This window comes from Perognathus longimembris, chromosome 13 (genome assembly GCF_023159225.1).
Source record: "Perognathus longimembris pacificus isolate PPM17 chromosome 13, ASM2315922v1, whole genome shotgun sequence".
In the NCBI taxonomy this organism is placed as follows: domain Eukaryota; kingdom Metazoa; phylum Chordata; class Mammalia; order Rodentia; family Heteromyidae; genus Perognathus; species Perognathus longimembris.
Window position 1 is genome coordinate 714,633 of NC_063173.1, and position 19,571 is coordinate 734,203.

The window sequence follows — 19,571 nt, forward strand, 5'->3', positions numbered from 1 at the left end:
CCTCAGGAGTGTGGAGAGGAGCTGCCGCCTGGGGCTGGGCGGCCAGCCACCCCGAGACACACCCCAAGTCGCGCCATCTCAGACGGAGCTGGGTGAGCCCCTGCCCCAGCCACTCCTCCCTCCTCCCTGGAGAGGGCAGAGGGCAGAAGCCACCACAGACAGGAAGGCAGAGGGGGACACGGGTGGGGCGCAGGGGCATACTTTAGCCTCCAGGCTGGGTGTCCCGAGGGAGTCCGTGTGGATGTGGCCCGGCCCCGCCCCGCCCGGGCTGTGCGGACTCGAGCCGTCGCGCTGCCGCTCCAGGCCTGTCTTTCCACCCACACCGTGGAGACGCTGGCTGCCCAGGGCGGGACTGCCAAGCCTCCAGCACCACGGAGGGAACGGCCCTGCCACTGTCCCAGACGTCTTGGAGAGCGGCCCTTCCTTCCGATCCCAGGCCCCGCACGCTCCGGGTCACCCTCCTGCCCACGATGCAAGGACGACACACGTCGAGACGGCAGCTTTAATCACCCTGGCCGAGGCCCTCGGGCTCCCTCCGCTCTGGGCCCGGCCCGGTGGCCACCGCCGTGAGGGCCCCAGGTGGGTTCAGTCTGTGGCTCTCCTGGGCCCCAGGGCCACTCGTGCCCCCCCCCCCCCGCCCCCGGCCTGTTAGGCGGAGGCAGAACAGCCCCGTGAGCCTGGGCCTCTGGCCGCTGAGCTGCTTCTAGGGCACATGGCTCCAGCCCTTCCTGGGGCGGGGCTGCAGGGCTGCAGGGCTGCAGGGCGGAGGACAGGTCTGCACCATGGCCGCTGGCTCTCCTCTTGGGCTGAACCCCCTTGTGCTTTGAGACGGAAGTGGAGAACAGAGCTGCCGGCGGGGGCGGAGGAGGACCGGCTCGGGGCCTCAAGGCAGAGGAGAAATGGAGAGGTCGGTCGGGCCCGTGGCACAGACAGGCTGACGGACGCACGCGGCCTCCCTGGCGGATGTGGCCTGGCCCGGCGACGCGCTGACGCTTCCCAGCCGGGAGGGGAGGGAGGGAGGGAGGGAGGGACCCGAGAGTGAGACCAGAGGCCCAGGCCCCAATTCCCCAGAACACAGAGCCCCAGGCCTGCAGGGGCATCTGGGAAGCGGGAGTCCCGGCCCCGTCGGGCCCTAGGGGACTGGAGACGCCTCCCAGAGAGACGGAGACGGAGGAAGTGGCGGAGTAGCTCCCAGAGCCCTCCAAGTCCCCACGGCTCCGGCCGGCAGTCGCGGGCCCGCCTGGGGCCGCGTCCGGCACGGGCTGGGGCCCACGGCTAGCGCCCGCCGCGGTCTGCGAGGGTCCTGCTGCGGCCGCCGCCCCCGCGAGGGCCCGCCGGGACGGTGCCGCCGGCGTAGGTGTCACAGCTGCTATCGGAACACACGGACAGCTCGTCTGAGGCCTCCACGCCGTCGCTGATCTCTGTTGGACCACGGGAGACAGAACATGAGCGGGGAGGATGGGGTCCCCCGGAAGGCTGCTGGGGGGAGGGGGAAACAAGGGCACCCTGTCATCCTGTGGCCCCGGGTCCTGGTGCTGAACCTGCTGGCACGGAACCTGGCATTCAGGGCACCTCCTTCGTCTCTGCTGAACACCCTGGCCTTCCCTCGGTTTCCTGTTCCCCGGAACAGAAAACCCTCCACATCCTCGTGAGCGTGGAGCCATCTGCACGCCCCTTAGGGCTTTTGCACACACGGGCTCCTCCTATAGGTCACGGTGACCTCTTGTCATGAAACTGGGCAGTCTCAGGCCGAGTGGGGCTTCCTCCTGGGCACATCCATCAGACCCGCCCCTGCCTCCCTCAACCCCGGCTGCACCCCCGGTGAGCACGGCTGCCCAGGGACGCGTGCCCCCACGCCACAGAACGCCGGGCGCGCAGCCGAGGCTCGGGAGGGCTCTGCCGAGTTGGCACAGACCCGTAGGGTGCCTTCCGTTCCCGCGGCCTCTGCCTGCCGGCGAATACCTGTTTGCCCCGGAACACCTGCCTCTTCCACCCTCTGAGCCGCACCCCCCCCCCACCCGCCCAGGGACCACCTAGAGTCTTCCTCACTCGAGCGAGTCTCACGGTGCGGGGGTGAAGTCACCTACCCCATGGAGGAGCCAGGCAGAGGGGCTGGGAATTCAAGAAAGACTCCCCCCTCCCCGCCGCAAGTGCCACCCCCGCTCCCCGCTCCCCACCGCAGCGTCAGGGAGCTGACTGCGGCGGACACACGTGTGTTTCTGTGCGTGCGCCGCTCCGCCGGGCCTGGCGGGTGGCGCGGGGGGGGGGGGGACCCCGCAGGGGCCCCGCCGCGGGCGGCGCACCTGAGAAGATGAGCTTCTCCTTCATGATGCTGACGTCCCGGCTGGCCCGCCGCACCGCCGCGCTCAGCATGATCTGCTCGGGGTTGTAGCTCCGAATGCCTCCCAGGCGCCACCTGCGGAGACGTCCTGTGGGCATCAGGTCCCCCCCACCCTTCCGAGGGCAGGGACCCCGCCACCTGACCAGCGGGCAGAGCAGGGGCCCCGTCCGGTGGGAGCGCAGCCCGCACCCAGGTCGGCAGGGGTCTGGAAAGGCGATTGGGTTGTTTCTGCCTCAGGTGCCTCCAGTGTTGCCTCTGGCTGTCTTTTGAGTTTCGTTTGAGTTTCGTGGGGGTAGCGGGGCTTGAACTCAGGGCCTTGCACTCCTTCCTGACCGTTTTGCTCAAGGCGGGCACTCTGCCACTTAAGCCGCGCCTCCAATCCCGGCTCTCTGCGGGTCGACTGGGGACCAGAGCCCCTCAGACCTGTCCGCCCAGGCTGGTTTCCTACCACGCTCCTCAGACCTCAGCCTCCCGAGCAGCTGGGCTCACGGGCCCGGGCGACGGGCGCCCGGCTCCCTGGCCGCCTCGGGCAGTCGGGGAAGGAAGAGACTTGGCTCTGGGGGACAGCCAGTCTCAGGAGGTAGCAGCCGAGGACTCCGCCAGCGCCACTGTCAGGACGGGTGACAGGCGGAGTGAGCCCAGGGAGCCCCGGAGAAGTCGGGAGGTGTGCAGGTGAGGACGGATGCGGTGTGTCTTCACTCGGGGTCTTAGAGGGACTTGGGAGGGGCCATGACTGCTCTGTTCCAGCCACCCTAGTGGGAGCCATAGCCCTGAGCATTAGTGTTTCCGGCTGTGTAGAAGGCGGCAGGGAAGGGTAGGCCGGCTGCCACGGGGGGGGGGGGTGGCCGGGTCCGTCAGGGGAGGACCCGGGTTCTGGCACCCAGCCCAGTGGCTCCTCTGAACAACCCCCCAATCTCTGGCCTGTGAAGTTGGAAGGACTCAGGGTCCCCCACCCCAGCCTCAGCCTGGATGCCTACCGTATTGTGGGGACAGGACAACTATCTGAATACATGGGAGAATAAGGCCCGTGTTCTCCCCCCCGCCCCGCAGCACCCCCCGATCCCCTCCTCCATCAGGCTGCGCCCCAGGGGCCCGCACGACACCGGGCAGCCCCGAGGAGGTCTGCAGACGCCGCAGGGGGAGGAGCTGACTGAAATGGCTTCTGCCGGCTTCCGTCCCACCGCCTGGGAGCAGGGAAGCCGCCCGACCCTGGAGGACCTCGGGCACCTGACCCCGGTGGGCTCGGACCCCTAAGCCCTAGGTTTCACCTTGAAAATGAGCACCGAACCCCAGGAGCAAAGCGTCAAGCCCAGTCGCGGCAGGAAGCCACAGGGGGCCCCCCCAGGGGCGTGGGGGGGTGGGACCAGGGAAAGGAACGGGGGTGGGAATCAGAGACAGGAATGAAAAAGGAGAGAGATGGAAGAGACACCGAGGAAGATAAACAGAGAGCGTGAGCCACAGGAGAGGCAGCCAGAGAGGCAAAAGTCACGGGGGGGGGGGGGGGGGGGCAGGGCGGGGCCAGAGACAAAAACCGGGAGTGTGCGTCAGGCAAGCCTTCTGCAAGTGCTGTACTCAGACAGGGCGCCGTCCCCGAGGGAGGCCGAGTGTGTGTGTGTGTGTGTGTGTGTGCGCGTGTGTGTGCGCGCGTGTGTGTGCGCGTGTACACGCTGGTCACCACCTGCAGCAAGGACAGAGAGCACAGGGACACACGCAGCAAGACGAGAAGGGCAAATCCCAGCACCGAGGCGGGATTGCAAATTCAAGGCCAGTCTGAGCTGGGTACTGAGGCCTTGCCTCCAAAAACAAAAACAAAAACAAACAAAAAAACCCGCAGAAAGGATTCTTGCAGGGGAGGAGGAGGGCTGGTGCATTAGGCAGGGGCCGGCACGGGCGACCGGGCACCGGGCAGGGCATGGGACAGACCTGGAGCAGGGGACGGCCAGGAAGAGGAGCAGGAGGAGGAGGAGGACCACACCAGAATTACCTGATCAAGTGATAGCTGTGAGGCCACAGTGCAGCAGAGAGGGGGAGGGGAGAGAGGAGGGCATGCGCCGATCAGAGCGGGACGGACAGAGAGAGAACATCAGTCCAGAATCCACCCGGCCCCTCGGCTGCTGGCTGGCCCCACGCCCGCCCCCGGCCCCCTCCACCGCCCACCTCGGCCAATCCCAGCTGGCTGGAGGGGTGGGGCTTCTCAGCCAGGCTGGGTCCGTGGGGAGCACACCCCAGCTCTGGGGGGCAGAAGGCGGATTTGCCAGGGCCCACGCGGCAGGGCGGGGCGAGCCGGCTCTGGGCTCTGGGGGGGCGGGGGGCTCCGTCGGGAGCCGGCCGGCCGCTGCGGAGGGAGGGGGGCCAGGGCCGCGGGCAGCCCCTCCCGGCCTCCTCCTCCCGGCCCAGGGCTCACGGCGGGGAGCGGCCCACCTGGCCGGGGGTGGGGGCGCGGGGCCGGGCCCGCCGAGGGGTAGAGGGGCGCGGACAGCTCAGAGCCTACTCACTTCTGCAGCACGAAGATGCCGACGATGAGGGCGAAGGAGATGAGGTCGGCGGCGATCCACACGAGGCGGTACTCCCCCGGGGGCTGTGGGCAGAGGTCGAGGCCGGCTCCCAGTTACGCCCCTCCAGCCGCGGGGCCCGGGCTGGCGCGCGGGGGACGCAGGGCCTCTGGCTTATCTTGTGGGGTAGGCCCCGGACACTGTGGGCCTGAGGGTGCGTGTGTACACGCACGCATGTGTGTGCATGCGTGTGCACGCACAAGGTAGGAGTGGAGTGTGTTCAAGCTGAAGAGGCGTGTACTTACGGGGCTCAAAATCAGAGCCTCGTCATGAAAGGAAGAGGGAGGCTGTGTGCCAAGGGCAGGGTGTGTCACGTGACTCACGGGCGGGCCCACGTGAGCCCTGGCGGGGCGTGCGGCTTCCACCGCTGGGAACGCAGGGGCTGGGGCGGGCAGGGCTTCGCCCCGCTAGGGCAGGAGCTGTCCGCCAACCTGTCCACCCGCGCTCCATCGTGGAGGAGCCTGGGGGATGGGTAAGGACGGCACACAGGGGAGACTGAGGCACCGGGTCTCGGGCTCGGGAGGGGTTGGAAAGAGCCCAGCACCCGAAGCCTCTTTGTTCTCTCGGGCTCTCGTTCGTTCACATCCATCTCCTCCAGTTCCCCAGGCCCCCGCGCCCCCCAGGGAGCCATCCACGCTCGGCCCTTCCTCCCACGGGCGGCCCTCCCCTCCGCGCTTGAGGCGGGGCCAGGCGGGGCCGAGCTGGGACTGCCTGTCTGCGGGGCCCGGCCAGCCGGCCCCAGGACCGTCCCTCACGCGTCCACGCGCAGACGTCCACGCTCCCTGTCCTCGCCCTGGTGGGAGCCTTTGTTTCCTTTGCTTTAAAACCAAATGTAACAAACTCCCAAAACAAAATGAACCCCCAAGCCCCGAACCCCTGGTAGCTATTGACCGGCTGACGTGGGCCTCCAACGTCTCCGTGAAGACCCCAGCCTGCCCCCACCCCCGCCCCAGACGACGTCAGGTCGAGAGCTCCCCGGAGGTCCGGGGAGCCCCCCAGCGGCCTTCTAGGTGTCCTCTGCCCCCTCCAGTCTCCGACTCACCACGATCCAGAGCGGGGAGGGCACCTGGGACAAGGCGTGGGAGTTGTCGGAGGTGACGGACGGGACGCCGGCACACCACAGCAGGGAGAAGAGCCAGGGCGCGTTGACGGTGTAGAGGTTCACACTCAGGTTCCAGGATGCGTAGTCCCTGGCGGGGGGGTGGGGGGAGGCCTGGTCAGCACTGGGCCCCGGCTGCCCAGAGCAGGGAGGAGGTGAGGCCGGCCCTCTCCAGCGGGCTCGGGGCAGGGCCGCTCCGCGCATGCCCTCACTTCCCCTGGCCGGGACTGGGGACGCTGGATCCCTCCCTCCCCTGGGTGAGTTAGGGCCACACGGCTGGCACCTGAGCTCCTGGCGGGACACCTGAGTGTAGCGCAGGTTCAGCCGCTGGATGTGGCCTCTCCGCAGGCTCGCCACGGTCTCCTTGGACCCCGATGTCTGCTGGAAGCCAGGCGCCATCTTCTGCACCAGGGGCCTCTGCCTGTTCGGTAGCCACATCACCTGCCGGCGGGAGACGGGGCGGTGGGGCTTCCAGTCCGCGCAGGGGGGCGGGGGAGGGCCAGGACCGCGGCTGAGGCGGGGCGGGTTGGGTGGGCGGGCGGGGCGGCCCCACCTGGTGCTGTGGGAAGCCCGAGCGCAGCACGGCCTCCAGCGTGGTGTTGAGGAAGCTGGCGCGGTAGGGGTGGTCGCGGGGCGGGTCGCGCAGGTTGAGCAGCACGGTGGCGTTGCCCTTGGCCAGCTCCAGCAGCTCTGCCAGGCTGCAGATGGACTGGTTCTGGGCCTCCCTGTGGTCCGAGGGCGACAGGGAGCTGGCCGTCCAGAAGGGGTCGGTCTGGCAGGGGTGGGGCACACGAGACGGTGTCACCAGCCCTTGGGGGCCTGGTCTGCCGGCGTGTGTGCGAGGCTGTGATTCTGGGAGTCCCCAACCTCTGCTTTCTACCCCCCATCCCCTTCCCAAGAGAACGGTTTGCTTGGCGCCTCTCCCAGTACCCAGCACCGTCCACCCAGAGCATTTGAAACCCGAGACAACCCGGCCTCCAGAGCCCCGGCCCTGGCGCCCCGTCCGCCACCCGCGCCCCCTTCCGCCTTTCCAGATGAGGGGGGCAGAGACGGGAGGCCTGACACGGCGCCCACCAGCCTGCCCTCTCGGGGGCCACCTGGGGTGGGAGCCAGCCACCCGCCCGCGCCCGCCCCTCCCGGGCCCGGGACCGGCCCAGAGCGGACAGACCTCCAGAAACCAGCGGCCGGCGTTGAGCCTCTGCAGGACGGTCCAGTTGAGCATGGCAGCGGGCCTGCGGGCGAGCTCCGGGAACTCCTGCGCCACGTTGGTGGTGCGTTGCAGAGTGGCATCGTGCATGAGGAAAGGGATGCCGTCCAGGCTGAGAGAGAGGGCGCGCGCGCGCATGGCCGTCACCGCCCGCCCGCCACAGGACCCCGGCGGCTCCGGCCCTCCCCGGGCTGCGGGCTCCGCGTCACTGTGGGCGGGACAGCGGGGCGGCACGACCCCAAAGGACCGGTACCCCCTGACCCGCTACCGGGATGAGAGCGGGGGCGGGGGTGGGGGAGACGGGACTGCTCGAGGGGTGTTGGAAAAAGCCTGATTCTATTCGCGCCGCAGACTTTGAAGGTAGATTCTGCCTCATTTGCAAAGGGGGAACCGAGGTTAGCAGAAGGACGTTCCTAGCTGAAGGGCCATGGCCACGACGCCGTGGAACCTGGGGTGAAACCAAGTCCACGCCGTGCCATGATCACAGAGCCCGGCCCTCCCCAGTTCCTGTCCAGCCGGCCCTCCCCAGTTCCTGTCCAGCCCACCAGAGGAGCCGGGTGCTCACCAGGCTACCTCCCTGTGAAATTCAAAACGGTGTCGGTGACCCTCTCCTCAAAGCATTTCACCCCCATGTGGTGGAGTGGCGAGACCAACACGAACGTCTATCCTTCCCACACCGGGAGTGTCCTCACACACACTGTGTCCCTGTTTACTGCCCAGCGTGCGCAACTACGCAGGACAGCCTTTTCTCCCTCTCCTAGAGGTAACCTCTGATGATGTGACAGGTGCGGCTTCCTCCTGATACCCACACTAAATGCGCATTCACACATCTACAGGCAGAGAATGAGTATGACCTTTTTTGTGATTATTATTCTGCAACTTGCTAACTTCACTTATCCAAACGTCTGAGCACTGTCCCGAAAGCAGAGAGATCTGGCTTTTTCTTCCAGTGAATCTGACCCCCGGTCTCCACCCCACCTGCCTCAGCCTAAAGCCTTTGCTCTCCCCCTACTTTATAGCCTAGAGCTCAGCACAAGACTCATTTGCACAAAAGGATGCCCAAGCCTCCGCCCTTCCACCTCCCGAGGCCTTGCAGACGTCATGGGGTCACGGGGTGGGGAAGGGGTGCCCCCACGTACCTGATGGTGACATCAGCCTGGAGCCCAAACAGCTTCTGCTCAAGCGCCTTCCGGAAGGACATCAGCGTGTGCTCTGGGGCGAGCTGGGGAGGAAGGGGCGGGAAGGGGCAGTCAGGCCCGATGCGTCGGGCTGCGTGGTCATCCTAGCTCCTCCCCCCCGGAGCTGTGTAGCCCCGGGCGCCCACGGGGCTTACCGGAACCCCAGTTTCCTCCCCTGTTAAGTCATCTCCACCTTGAAGGGTGGTGTTTGGTTTTTTTTTTGAGGCAAGGCAGCCATGGTAGTTTGTGTGGATGTGGATCAACACCTGACATCTAGCTAACACTTAATAAACAGTGGCCCTGACTTACATCATCCCTGCTCTACCAAGGGACGGCACTACCTCTGGAGGCGGGAAGCCTTTTCACAGGCCTGAGCGTCCAAGACAACACGTGAGGCACAGAGCTCGCACACTCTGTTCCCTCCCGATTATTCCCTGGTGGGGAGGGGCGGGGTAGCGTTCCAGGGGGTGACGAGTTTCCATCTATCCAAGCACCGCAGTGTTCTAGGACGGTACACGGACCAAAAAGCCAGCACATCATCTGACACAGAAAATGACTTCAACCGGCAAGCCCGTGGCAGAGGAACGGAAGATCCAGTTACAGCCCCGACTCCGCAGGGGCTCTGGGGCCAAGCTCACCGTTCTCCAAGGTCTTCAGGCTGGGGAGACTCAGGGTTCTGTTTCTCTCCCTGGTTGTCCTAACCTTGGCTGCCACTGGGGGTCAGCACCGAACTAGGAATTGGGCTGAGGCCAGTGCCTCGGGCTGGAGGACTGAGGGGGGCGGGTGGGGGGGAGATGGACAGGGGCTCAAGAGTGCACAGGATTCTTCTGCGCATTGCTCTCACTTGCACCTGTCTCTCTGCTCAACTCCACACTCGCCTTTGCTGGGCTTTGGAGTTGGCAGAGAAGGAGCCATCCACTTCCCAGTGGGCAGCCCGGGGCCTCAGTTTCCCTGGCTGTATGACATGGCTCCTGCTCTCCACCAGACAGGCCTGATGACAGGTGATGGGGACCTGAAGCCAGGGACTTGCAGACAGTAGGGGCTTCTTAATGTGAGTTCTCTTTCTCCATCCCTAGAGCTGAGCTGTTAAACACCTTCAAGGGCTCCCTGGGTTTGGCGCTGATCTCTTAGACAAAGGCACAGAACCCCAGCCTTCCCTTCCCAGGCTTCAGGAAGTCCCTCAAGTCACGTGGGTGGAATTCCGGGCGCTCGACTCCGAGCTCCCACCGGCCTCCAGCAAGTTCAGGAGGGTTCTGCCGTCAGGGGTGGGGTGGGGTGGGGTGGAAGGCACACACGCGGGAGCAGACGAGCACCTGAGAGCCTCCGACGTGGGTCCACCCAGGGCCAACGCATGGGCCACAGAGACAGAGGGGCGCACTCAGGGCTGCCGCAACCAGAACCCCACGGACAATCACCCGAACGCCCACTGAAGACGGACACACACGAGGTACAGGGGCAGAGGGGATCCTTGCAGATGCCTCGCAATCTACCACTCAGCTGGGGGCTGGGGCTCACGTCTACAATCCTAGCTACTCAGGAGGCGGAGACCTGGAGGATTGTCGCTTGAAGCCAATCTGGAATGTCTGTGATATTTTCAGCAAAATGCCGGACTGGAGGAACGGCTCAAGGGGGAGAATATCAGCCATGAGCAAGAGCATGAGGAGTTAAAGAAGAGGAGGAAGGGGAGGGGGAGGGGGAGGGAGAAGGGGAAGAGGAGGGGGAGGGGAAGGGGGAGGAGGAGGAGGAGGAGGAGGAGAAGGGCTGGGGATATGGCCTAGTGGCAAGAGCGCTTGCCTTGTATACATGAGGCCCTGGGTTCGATTCCCCAGCACCACATATACAGAAAATGGCCAGAAGTGGCGCTGTGGCTCAAGTGGCAGAGTGCTAGCCTTGAGCAAAAAGGAAGCCAGGGACAGTGCTCAGGCCCTGAGTCCAAGGCCCAGGACTGGCAACAAAAGAAGAAGAAGAAGCAGCAGCAGCCGCTACCACTAAAAGTTGACCTCAGGAAGGAAAGATGGAATAAAACGGGAAGGGCAAAGAAAGGTTGGTCACATAGGTTCAAAATGACAAGAGGGATAAATTCTGGCAGCCAGAGGCATGCAGGGAGACGATAATAAGCAATAATTTATTGTACATTTCAAAATAATCGAGAGAAAAAATGGTGGCTGTTTCTCGAGGAGATGAACATGCTAATCACCTTGATTTGATCACTGCCTACCGTACACATGTATGGGAATAACACGCCAGGCCCCATACACACGCACAGCTCAAACCAACAAATTATCAAATAAACACCAGGGTGCAGCCGGCCAGACGCACACGGAGAGAAATTCTGTAGTGCAGACGGCAGCTTGGGCAGAGCCACGGCATGAGGCGAGGCGGGGAGGAGGGGGCCCCCATCCTCCGCAGCCCCCCCCCCCGCAGGCGCCAGACCCCACCCGGAGGGACTGCTAACCACTCAACGACAGGAAGACGCTTTTGAGACAACAAAGGGAAACGGAACGTGGATTTGCCATTAGATCATGTGAAGGAATCACTGTCGGTCTGGTTAGGTGTAGCAGCAGCATTGTGGTGGGGTTGTTTTTGTGTTTTTTTTAATGTCCTTAGCCAGGGGCCACCGGTGACTCAAGCCTATAACCCTAGCTCTCTGGGAGGCTCAGGTGGGCCACCATGGTTTGCAGCGGCCGGCACCTGTGATTCCCAAAGAGGATGGGGGCCCCGGGCCGGGATCAGGGCCAGCCTGGGGGCGGGGGGCGGGTACCGAGGTGCCGCTCACGGGGTCGAGCCCTGTGAGTCATCTAGAAAATAATAACCGCCAGCTCATGCGTGGAGGACTGGCAGCCCACTGGATCTATGGTCTAGTCTTCCTTTTTTCTCTTTCTTTCTTCTTTTCTATCTTGTCGTGCTGGGGACAGAACCAGGGCCTCACTCATGTCAGGCAAGCGCTCAGCTGCAGTCAGCTACGCTCTCAGCCCGGCACATCCTTCTAACGCCGTGATTTTGTACAGTCCCTTTACTACCCAGCGGCACAGCGGGCCTCCCCCCCGCGCCCGCCCCCCGTGCCTCCTAGAGGTGGGGACCGCCCCTGCCCCTGCCCCTGCCCCTGCCGAGAAGCCTGCGTCCAAAAGAGGGGCTTCAAGGGATCCCAGGAACTTCCTAGCCCGTCGCCCGGCAGCCCTCCCCTGGTCCTCCTGACCCGGAGCTGGAAGAGTTGGGTCGGGGCCTGAGGCCCTGTGGCACGCACGTGCCCCGGGATAAGAGCTCAATCTTTCTAGCGAGGAGTCTGCGGGGATCTCTGCGTTTGGTCTCGCCCAGGCCCCCCGGGATTCCTGCGTGCCCTTCCCATATACGTTCCCCATAGACCTAGGGTCTATTTCTTGTCTTGCGCTAACATGGCCTACCTGTTTCCCGGCAAAGCTTTCCCCTGGAGCGGCTGCTGCGCCCAGGCCCGCCCAATCTGTTAGGATACTGGGGTGACACTCACCATAGGGGCCCCGCGGTGGCCAATGAGGGCAGGCTTGGGGCCCAGATCCTTTTTGTCCATGATGCAGGGAGAGGAGATGGTGAGAGGGGCCAGGTAGAGGGCCAGGACCACAGCGAAGAAGGTGCAGAGGATGGTCACCTGAGAGGCTGCGGACGTGGGCCATGAACACGGGGCTCCCCTCGGGCCCACCCGGCCCCCTTGGGCGGGGGCTTGGGATGCAGGACCCCAGGACCCCAGGGCTCGGAGGGACCCACTTTGTCTGGCACAGGTGGCCACGCGGACACGGGGTGGAGCGGGAACACGGCGCAAGGCTGGTGGTATCCACAGGCCAGTCCGAGCCGGACCCCCCGCCCCCCAGGTGGAGGGCTCCACCTCCGCCCCGGGCACCCAGAGAGCGGTGGCGGGGCAGGCCCTGCCCCCGGTACTCACAAGAGCGCTCTGCGCGGGCAAACTGTCCCGCCACGATCCAGGAGAGTGCAGTGACGGCCACCAGGGCCCCCAGGTGCAGGAATGGCGCTGTGCCCTGTGTGTGCGGAAAGGCAGGAGGGTCCCGGGTCTCTTAGCCACGCCCCTGCCCACAGGGCAGGCAGCCCTGTCTCCATCCGCTAACTGCAAACGTGGGGAGCCCAGGGTCCTGGGGCGGGGCCCCCCCCATCCCACTCTGCAGAACAGGAATGATCTGAGGGTCTGGCACTCGCTCGCCTAACACGCGCAAGGCTCTGGGTCTGGCTCCCAGCACAGCAACTGCCAATCGACCCATCACGCTCCTTGTTTGACACGTGACGTGTCCCCCGGGTCCCGGGTCCCCGGGACGGCGCTCGGCCCACTCACCTGCAGGGAGATGAGCAGCACCTCCCACTCGTCCTCCCACAGTTGGGCCACCGCGGACATGGCCACCACCGTGGAAGCCAGGACGATCACCAGCCCGATCTGGAAGGGGGAGGCGTCAGACAGGGGGTCAGGACAGGGCGGAGAGCCCCCCGACCCCCGCGTGCAGGGGAGGGCGGGTCACGGGAGAGTGGAGCAAGCCGGAAAGGCACGGGAAGCAGGGGAGGTGAGGCGGCGATGGAGGACCGCCGGCGGCGGAGGCAGGAGGAGGGGGCAGGCCTTGCCAGGACGTGACACGGAGAAGTGGCAGAGTGGGGAGAAGGCAAGCGGCTTCTGCTAGGAGGAGGCCGTCGGGCCACCCCGCCGCCTGGACGGGCGGTCACGCTGCCCAGCCGGGCAGCGAGGATCCCTCCCGCATCTGGCTCCCGATGTGTCGTGCAGACGTGGAGGAGGGGGGCTCCGGGGGAGGACGGAGCCCCCCGCGGGGAACACGGATCTCCGGGGACACAGGGCAGATGACCTCAGATTTCCTGCCTCCTGCCCCCCGTCGTGGAGTTGTGGGTTTCACTGCCCACCCACAGCGCCGGCCTTACCTCCCTCAGACGCACACGTCCGCCCCTCCCCCCCGCCCAAGTCCTCAGCTCCTCTCCCACCACGCCGCCACGCTCTAAGCCATCCCCCCTCCTCTCCCGCACGGCTTGCGGTGAGGGCAACGGCCCTGAAGCAAGGGCTAGGAGTGAGGGAAGATGGCCACCCGCCTATCTTTGCTGCCGGCCAGGCAGGGAAGATGAATTCCCGTCACCTGGGATGAAGTTTTCTTTTGTTGGAGTCCTGTCATCCGGCCCATCAGCCTGGAAACAAATCCCCCCTCCCCCCACCGTAAGAAACCGTGCCCAGGCCGGGCCAGCGCGTCACCCGCCCGCCAGGTGCCACGCAAGGACGAGGGCTGGCGAGGGAGTGGAGGCGCGCTTCCGATCTAGCCGAGCGCGGCAGAGGGGGCCTCCCTCCCGACCACCGGAGTGAGGGAGGCCGCTGGGTCTGCACGTCGCCCGGTGCTCCCTCCCAGACCTCAGGCTCCTGTCGGGGGTGGGGGGCTCGAGGAGGTCCCAGGATCCCCAAGGAGCCTGTCTGCTCAGCATCCGGGGCCTGGCCTCCAGGCCGCACACCTGCCCCCACGCGTGCTCAGAGAGCGGGGGGCTGGGGTTTCTGTCCTGAGGGCCGCGTAGGCCGTGGAGCGCTCATCCGCTCATCTGCTCGCTCACTCGTTCACTTAGTCCCCCTGGGGCGCGGGGGCCTGGGAGGAGCCGGAACCCAGACTGGCAGAGGTGAAAGGGGTGGGCCTTTGTTGGGGGGGAGGTGTTCTCTTGATCTGGGGACCCCATGGCCGACGGCTGGTCCAGGGTGACACTTGTGGGCCCCGTGTGCGGCTTAGGGGGAGGATAACATCTCCAGAGATCCATGCCGGGACAGGGGCCCGGCGAGGACCTGCCCAGAAGGCTGGAGGTCAAGGGGAGGACGTGAGTGAGGGGCTCAGCACCACGGCGGTCACCAAGGAGTGTGGCTTTCAGTGAGTGCCCGCCTGGTGCCTACACGCAGGACACTCCTAACCGTGCCTTCTGCGGGAAGGCGGGGAGGGCGAAGGCCGGATGCCCCCAAATCTCTCCCACGGGCCGGCTCGATTCACCCGCAGGCTGAGGAGGAGCCACGGCCCAGGCCGGCTCCGGCCTGCCAAGCCGCCCCGCCCCCAGCCCGGGCAGAGCCTAGGGGCTTCTCTCCGGGCCTCAATCCGGGGTGCCGACAAGCCCTCCTCCTCCACGCAGGCCCTGGGCCACCACTGCCGACTCTGGTGGGGCAGCCGGAGGGAGGACCACACCCCAAGAGCAGTGTGATGTGCTTGGAGCGCAGCGGGCGGCCGAGTGTGCGCGTGTGCGTGTGCACGTGCGTGTGCGTGCTCGTGAGTGACTGGCCCCTCCCAGAGGTGACACCTGAGCTACTTACTTTTGGAGGTTGACAGGAGGAATGTCTCCAGGAGGGGCCTCCTTTTTACCAAAAACCCTCCCTAATCCCTCTTCCTTCTCCTTCCTTCCTGTGTCCCTGGACTTAGCCCGGAGGTCACCTGGGAGAGGTTTCTAGGAGGCAGAAGCCCTGGGTGGACTGCGGAGGAGAACAGTCCCAGGATCCACTTACAGCACCGGGCCTAGGTGGGTGGTGAGCCCTCCACCCTCCCCTCCTCAGACTCAGGGGGACCGGGACCCCAAAACACAGGTCCTGACTAAAACTTGCCACAAAACCGTCATGCTCAAACCAACACCACACTGGTGTAAAACTGGAGAGGCAAATGAAAGTAAATAAAGCTGTCAGGTCTCGATCCACTAACAAGTACAGTGTAGGAACCAGGCACTGGTGGCTCACGCCTATAATCCTAGCCAGTCAAGAGGCTAAGATCTGAGGACCGTGGTTCAAAAGCCAGCCTGGGCGGTGCTCGGGCCCTGAGTCCAAGGCCCAGGACTGGCCAAAAAAAAAAAAAAAAAAAAAGCCAGCCTGGGCACGAAGGTATGCAAAACTATTACCTTCAATTTACCACTAAAAAGCTGGAAGCAGAGCTGTGGCTGAAGTGGCAGAGTGCTGGCCTTGAGCAAAAACAAAGCTGAAGGACAGTGCGTAGGCCCTGAGTTCAAGCCCCAGGACCAGGACAAAGCATACAGTGTATGATCGAAGTCATCTCCATCCAACTAGAGGGGAAAGGAGGGACACAGCTGGGATCGTTGCGAAGCCATCTAAAAGGAGCCAAGATCACACTAGGCCTCAAAATAACTTGCAAAGAGATAAAGGATTTAAATGTCAAAAATGTGAAAATATAATTACCAAGTGATACATAGGAAAATTCTGTATAATTTTGGAATGGGAAAGACCTTTCCAAGTCTGACACAAAACTAGGGGCCAGACAAAAAGGAGATGGCAGATTCAAATCCTCAGGAATTAAAATTAAAAACCCTTCTGGCACGCAAACCCTTATGGCATAATAAACAAAGCCAAAGGGTAAATGACAAAATAGGAAACAGCTACAGTTCACCAGCCAAAGGGCCAATTTCCCAAATCTATTAGGAGTTCCTGCAAATGAATAAGCAGAAAGCAAATCCCATGGCAAAAAAGGCAAGGGGTACGAAGAGACACCTCAGAAATACCAGTGACTCAGGACTGACGTCGATGCCAGCTCAACATAAAGGAAATGGGGACAGAAAGCACCGTGTGGTGCCACTTTCCACCCATTAGATTGCAAAAGCCAAGAAATAAGCCCGAAAATACCCTGTGGGCAAAGGTGTTTTTAAAATTAATTAATGTTGGTATGCAGGTAACTGGGGCTTGGCCTCAGGTGCTTTCTATCAGCTTTTTCACTCAAGGCTGGTACTCTACCACGTGGACTGTACCTCCACTTCCAAATTTTTGTGGATTAATGGGAGATGGTGTTCCTTGAATTTGTTTGCCTGGGCTAGCTTCCAACTTTGATTCACAGAGCTCAGCTCCTGAGTAGCTGGGATTGCAGGCGTGAGCCACCAGTGCCTGGCTCTGGAAAGGATGTTTATAATTATACATTACCAGGGAGCGTGGACTGTTAGCACTCGGCAAGGAAGGCATTGAGGAAAACTCAGACAGGAAAGGCCATGAGACTCTTATCTCCTGCTTATCATCAGAAAACCAGAAGTGGCCCTGTGGCTCAAGGTAGAAGAGCACTAGCCTTGAGTGAAAAAGCTCAGGGACAGCACCCATGCCCTGAGTTCAAGCCCCACAACTGACAAAAACAAAAACAAAAACACGACAAAACACCTCAGACGTTCTCTTCTGGGTCGTTGCCAGACTGCCTTGTCCAAGGACAGAAAGCTAGTGGGTTTTGATTGGGGGTCACTGAGGGAATTAGAAAATGTGCAAATCACAAACAAGGCCAAGGGACAGATGCTGGGGAAAAGTGCTCTTAATATACTCAAGAAGGCGTGCCACACAGTTGGCAAAGCGGAGGGACAGAAAATGTGGTGGACTGTTGGGGTCAGCGGTGCCTTTAAGGGGCCACAGCTGACCTTGGCCTGCCCCTCCCCTTCCTGCCTCTGGCAGGAAGAGAAGGCCCTGCTCCTGGGGCAGCACATGTGTAATGGAGAACAGCCCAAAAACCCCATCCTTGGGGGGGCTGGGGCTCCGCCCACAAGGGAGGTCCCCTGACATCACTTGATGGACAGCTCTCGTGCCCAATATGTTCTCCCTTTCCCTGTGCCTGCCTTTGGGGTATATCTGGGGGGCTCCTCATTTGAATAAAGTAGAACGTCCCAGAGACGTCTCTGAAACTCCACATGCCCGCGTCTTCCTTGGGCTCTCAGGCATCAGGGTTTCGCACCCACACACGCCCCAAGGCTAAACCCGGGACCCCACTCCCGCGTCCGTTACCCTACCGGCCGGAGGGGGCGTGAGAGAGTTGGTATGGATTCCCCCGCCGAATAGATAGGTAAGCCCAGGACCCTTTCCCACGTGTTGGGGAGGGACAGAGCTAAGCCCGGCAAATTTAACAACCCCAACAGTGGACTATGTATGTTTGGAAAAAAGGGAAATGTGTATTTGGCTATGCTTAAGCTTTCTCTTAGTGGGCTGGGCATGGTAGCTCACTCCTGTAGTTCCAGGCACTCAGAAAGTAAAGACAGGGCTGGGAATGTGGCTTAGCGGTAGAGTGCTTGCCTAGCAAGCATGAAGCCCTGGGTTTGATTCCTCAGCACCACATACACAGAAAAAGCCGGAAGTGGCGCTGTGGCTCAGGTGGCAGAGTGCTAGCCTTGAACAAAAGGAAGCCAGGGACAGTGCTCAGGCTCTGAGTCCAAGGCCCAGGACTGGCAAAAGAAAAAAAGAAAAAGGAAAGTAAAGTCTGAAGACAGCTTGGTCAAAGTTAGTGCAAGACTGTCTGAAAACTAAAAGCAAGAAGGACTGGAAGTGTGGCTCAAGCGGTAGACCACTGGTCTAGCAAGCTTGAGGTCCTAGGCTCATCCCCCAGTACCACAAGTGTCTCTAGACAGAGAGAACAACTTTCATCGTACACTCAAGTATCTTGAGATTTGAACCATGTTATTCTATTACACGGTCAAAAATGAATTAAAGCAAAACAAACAAACCAAAGCACTAAGTGTTCCTTAGAAACTTCAAATCCAATCCCAGAATCCTGGAAGCAGAAGGCATGCCTAGAATAACTCCCAGCTCCTGCTGAGAGGTCCCTCTCTCTTGGCCTGGCTGGGCCGGAGCTGGGTCAGCTCTGCCCGGGAAGCCCTTCCTCTTGCTGAGATCTCACCGAGGGCCAGGGGAACGGGACACCGGCTGGCCCCCCTCCCCCCAGGAGTGAACACCGGCCAGGATGAGAGGATCCAACTCCCTGCAGTGACCCACCACCTCCGGCTGGCTCCGCGGCTTCTATCAGCCCCCCTCTGGGATCCGACAGTGCGCCCCAACCTGCTGAGATCCGGGCATGACTTCAGGAGGTGAGCACAGCACGGGCCAGTCCAACCCTCTGTGCCAGCTGGTGCATTCCTTTCAAGTGTCAGCTTTGCAGCCCCTCGCAGGGCAGACCACGGAAGCCCAGGATGGAGGGGTCGGCGGCAGCAGGGTGCGGGGGGCAGGGGCTGCTTGCTGCTCTTCGCTCCTGTAGCCCTTCAGTCACTGCATTCTGGCCTAGCTCTAAACCCTGCGAATAACTCTACTGCGCCAGTGATTCCTGACTTCCGACTCCCCAAGTCCATTCAAGCTCACCCTGTCCCTCCTCCTCTTCCTGTCCTGCTTCCCTTCTTACTTGGATGTGAGGCCTTTGTCTTAGAGTCACCGTGGATCCATCTCAGGGTTGTTTCTGGACACTTCCGCCCTTCTAAGTGCCCACTGTGAGCCAGGCTCTGGGAGAAGAGATGACCCAGCTCTCCTCCCATGGCCAGTGTTCCTGGGGCTTTGTCTCTATCAGTCTTGTACCTTGCTGGGCCTCGTTCCAGCAGAACCAGCATTAGATACTTATACTCAGCACCAACTGTGCAAGACACGGTAGTGCGTCAGAAAAGGCTCTGGTTTCAAATATAAAGCCTGCGTGTGCTGGTCCCACCCCCGAGGGGACACCAGGGACAGCACAGTGGTCAATGTCAACCCAGCCTGTCAGGAGCACCGAGACAGAGCGGGTTGGGAGTGAGGAGCCCGGGGGGCCTCCGAGAGCACAGATGCCCGGCTGTGCGGCAGGGCAGACCGCAGGGGCTGGATGGAAGAACCCACCCACGAGGAGAGCTGCCCACGCAAGAGAGGAGTAGCCCCCAGTGGGCCACAAGAGCGGGTGGTGAAAGGCACAAGCGAGGGGCTCAAGGCAGAGGAGAGGCCAAGAGGCTGGGGGCTGCAGATGTCTGCTTCAATAGATGCTGGGGAGTCAGGAGACACGGGCAGGGCCAGCTCAGGATTGGGGGAGGATCGAGGTCCTCCTGGGAGCCACGGTCACTGTTCTGACAGAAGGCGTTAAGAAAACAACGGTAGCAGATTGGAGCCCACGGAGGAACAGAGAGGAAGACAAGGGCTACGGCAGAGCCAGCCAGCAGCCAAGGCGCCAGTGAAAGCGGGGGCCATGGTGGTGAAGTGCACGGCTCTTAGAACCCCCCCCCCCGCCTGCCACTCACCCCAGGAGACACCCCGGCTGTCCCTCACCGTCCCCGCCGCAAGAATGCCGGTGACCGGACTTCCCCGGCCCACCACAAGGCTGTGATGAGGTTAGGTGAGCGGGTGCACGCCTCCAAGGCCGGGCTACCAGACCGTGCCTGGCCCGCATCGAGGGGCTCAGCGTGAGCTGCCGGCACAGCTTGCGGCCTTGCGCAGGCGCCGGCTCGTCCTCTG

At 62.8% G+C, this 19,571-nt stretch overlaps 1 protein-coding gene across 3 annotated transcripts in view; it reads right to left on the minus strand.

Moving 5' to 3' along the window:
• Gdpd5 (glycerophosphodiester phosphodiesterase domain containing 5) overlaps positions 1-19,571 on the minus strand; it is an 80,870-nt gene that overhangs the window by 7,963 nt on the left and 53,336 nt on the right. For 2 of the 3 annotated variants that reach the window (XM_048361070.1, XM_048361071.1), the window contains exons 7-17: positions 12,693-12,791; positions 12,291-12,384; positions 11,862-12,007; positions 8,339-8,421; positions 7,161-7,311; positions 6,546-6,764; positions 6,276-6,433; positions 5,936-6,083; positions 4,837-4,919; positions 2,304-2,416; positions 492-1,421 (exon numbers count right to left, since the gene is read on the minus strand). In XM_048361070.1, the coding sequence (XP_048217027.1) occupies positions 1,276-1,421; positions 2,304-2,416; positions 4,837-4,919; positions 5,936-6,083; positions 6,276-6,433; positions 6,546-6,764; positions 7,161-7,311; positions 8,339-8,421; positions 11,862-12,007; positions 12,291-12,384; positions 12,693-12,791 (1,440 nt within the window). In that variant the 3' untranslated portion in view covers positions 492-1,275. Of the gene's footprint in view, positions 1-491; positions 1,422-2,303; positions 2,417-4,836; positions 4,920-5,935; positions 6,084-6,275; positions 6,434-6,545; positions 6,765-7,160; positions 7,312-8,338; positions 8,422-11,861; positions 12,008-12,290; positions 12,385-12,692; positions 12,792-19,571 lie in introns of those variants that run through there. The other variant, XR_007213051.1, reaches the window with a different exon arrangement.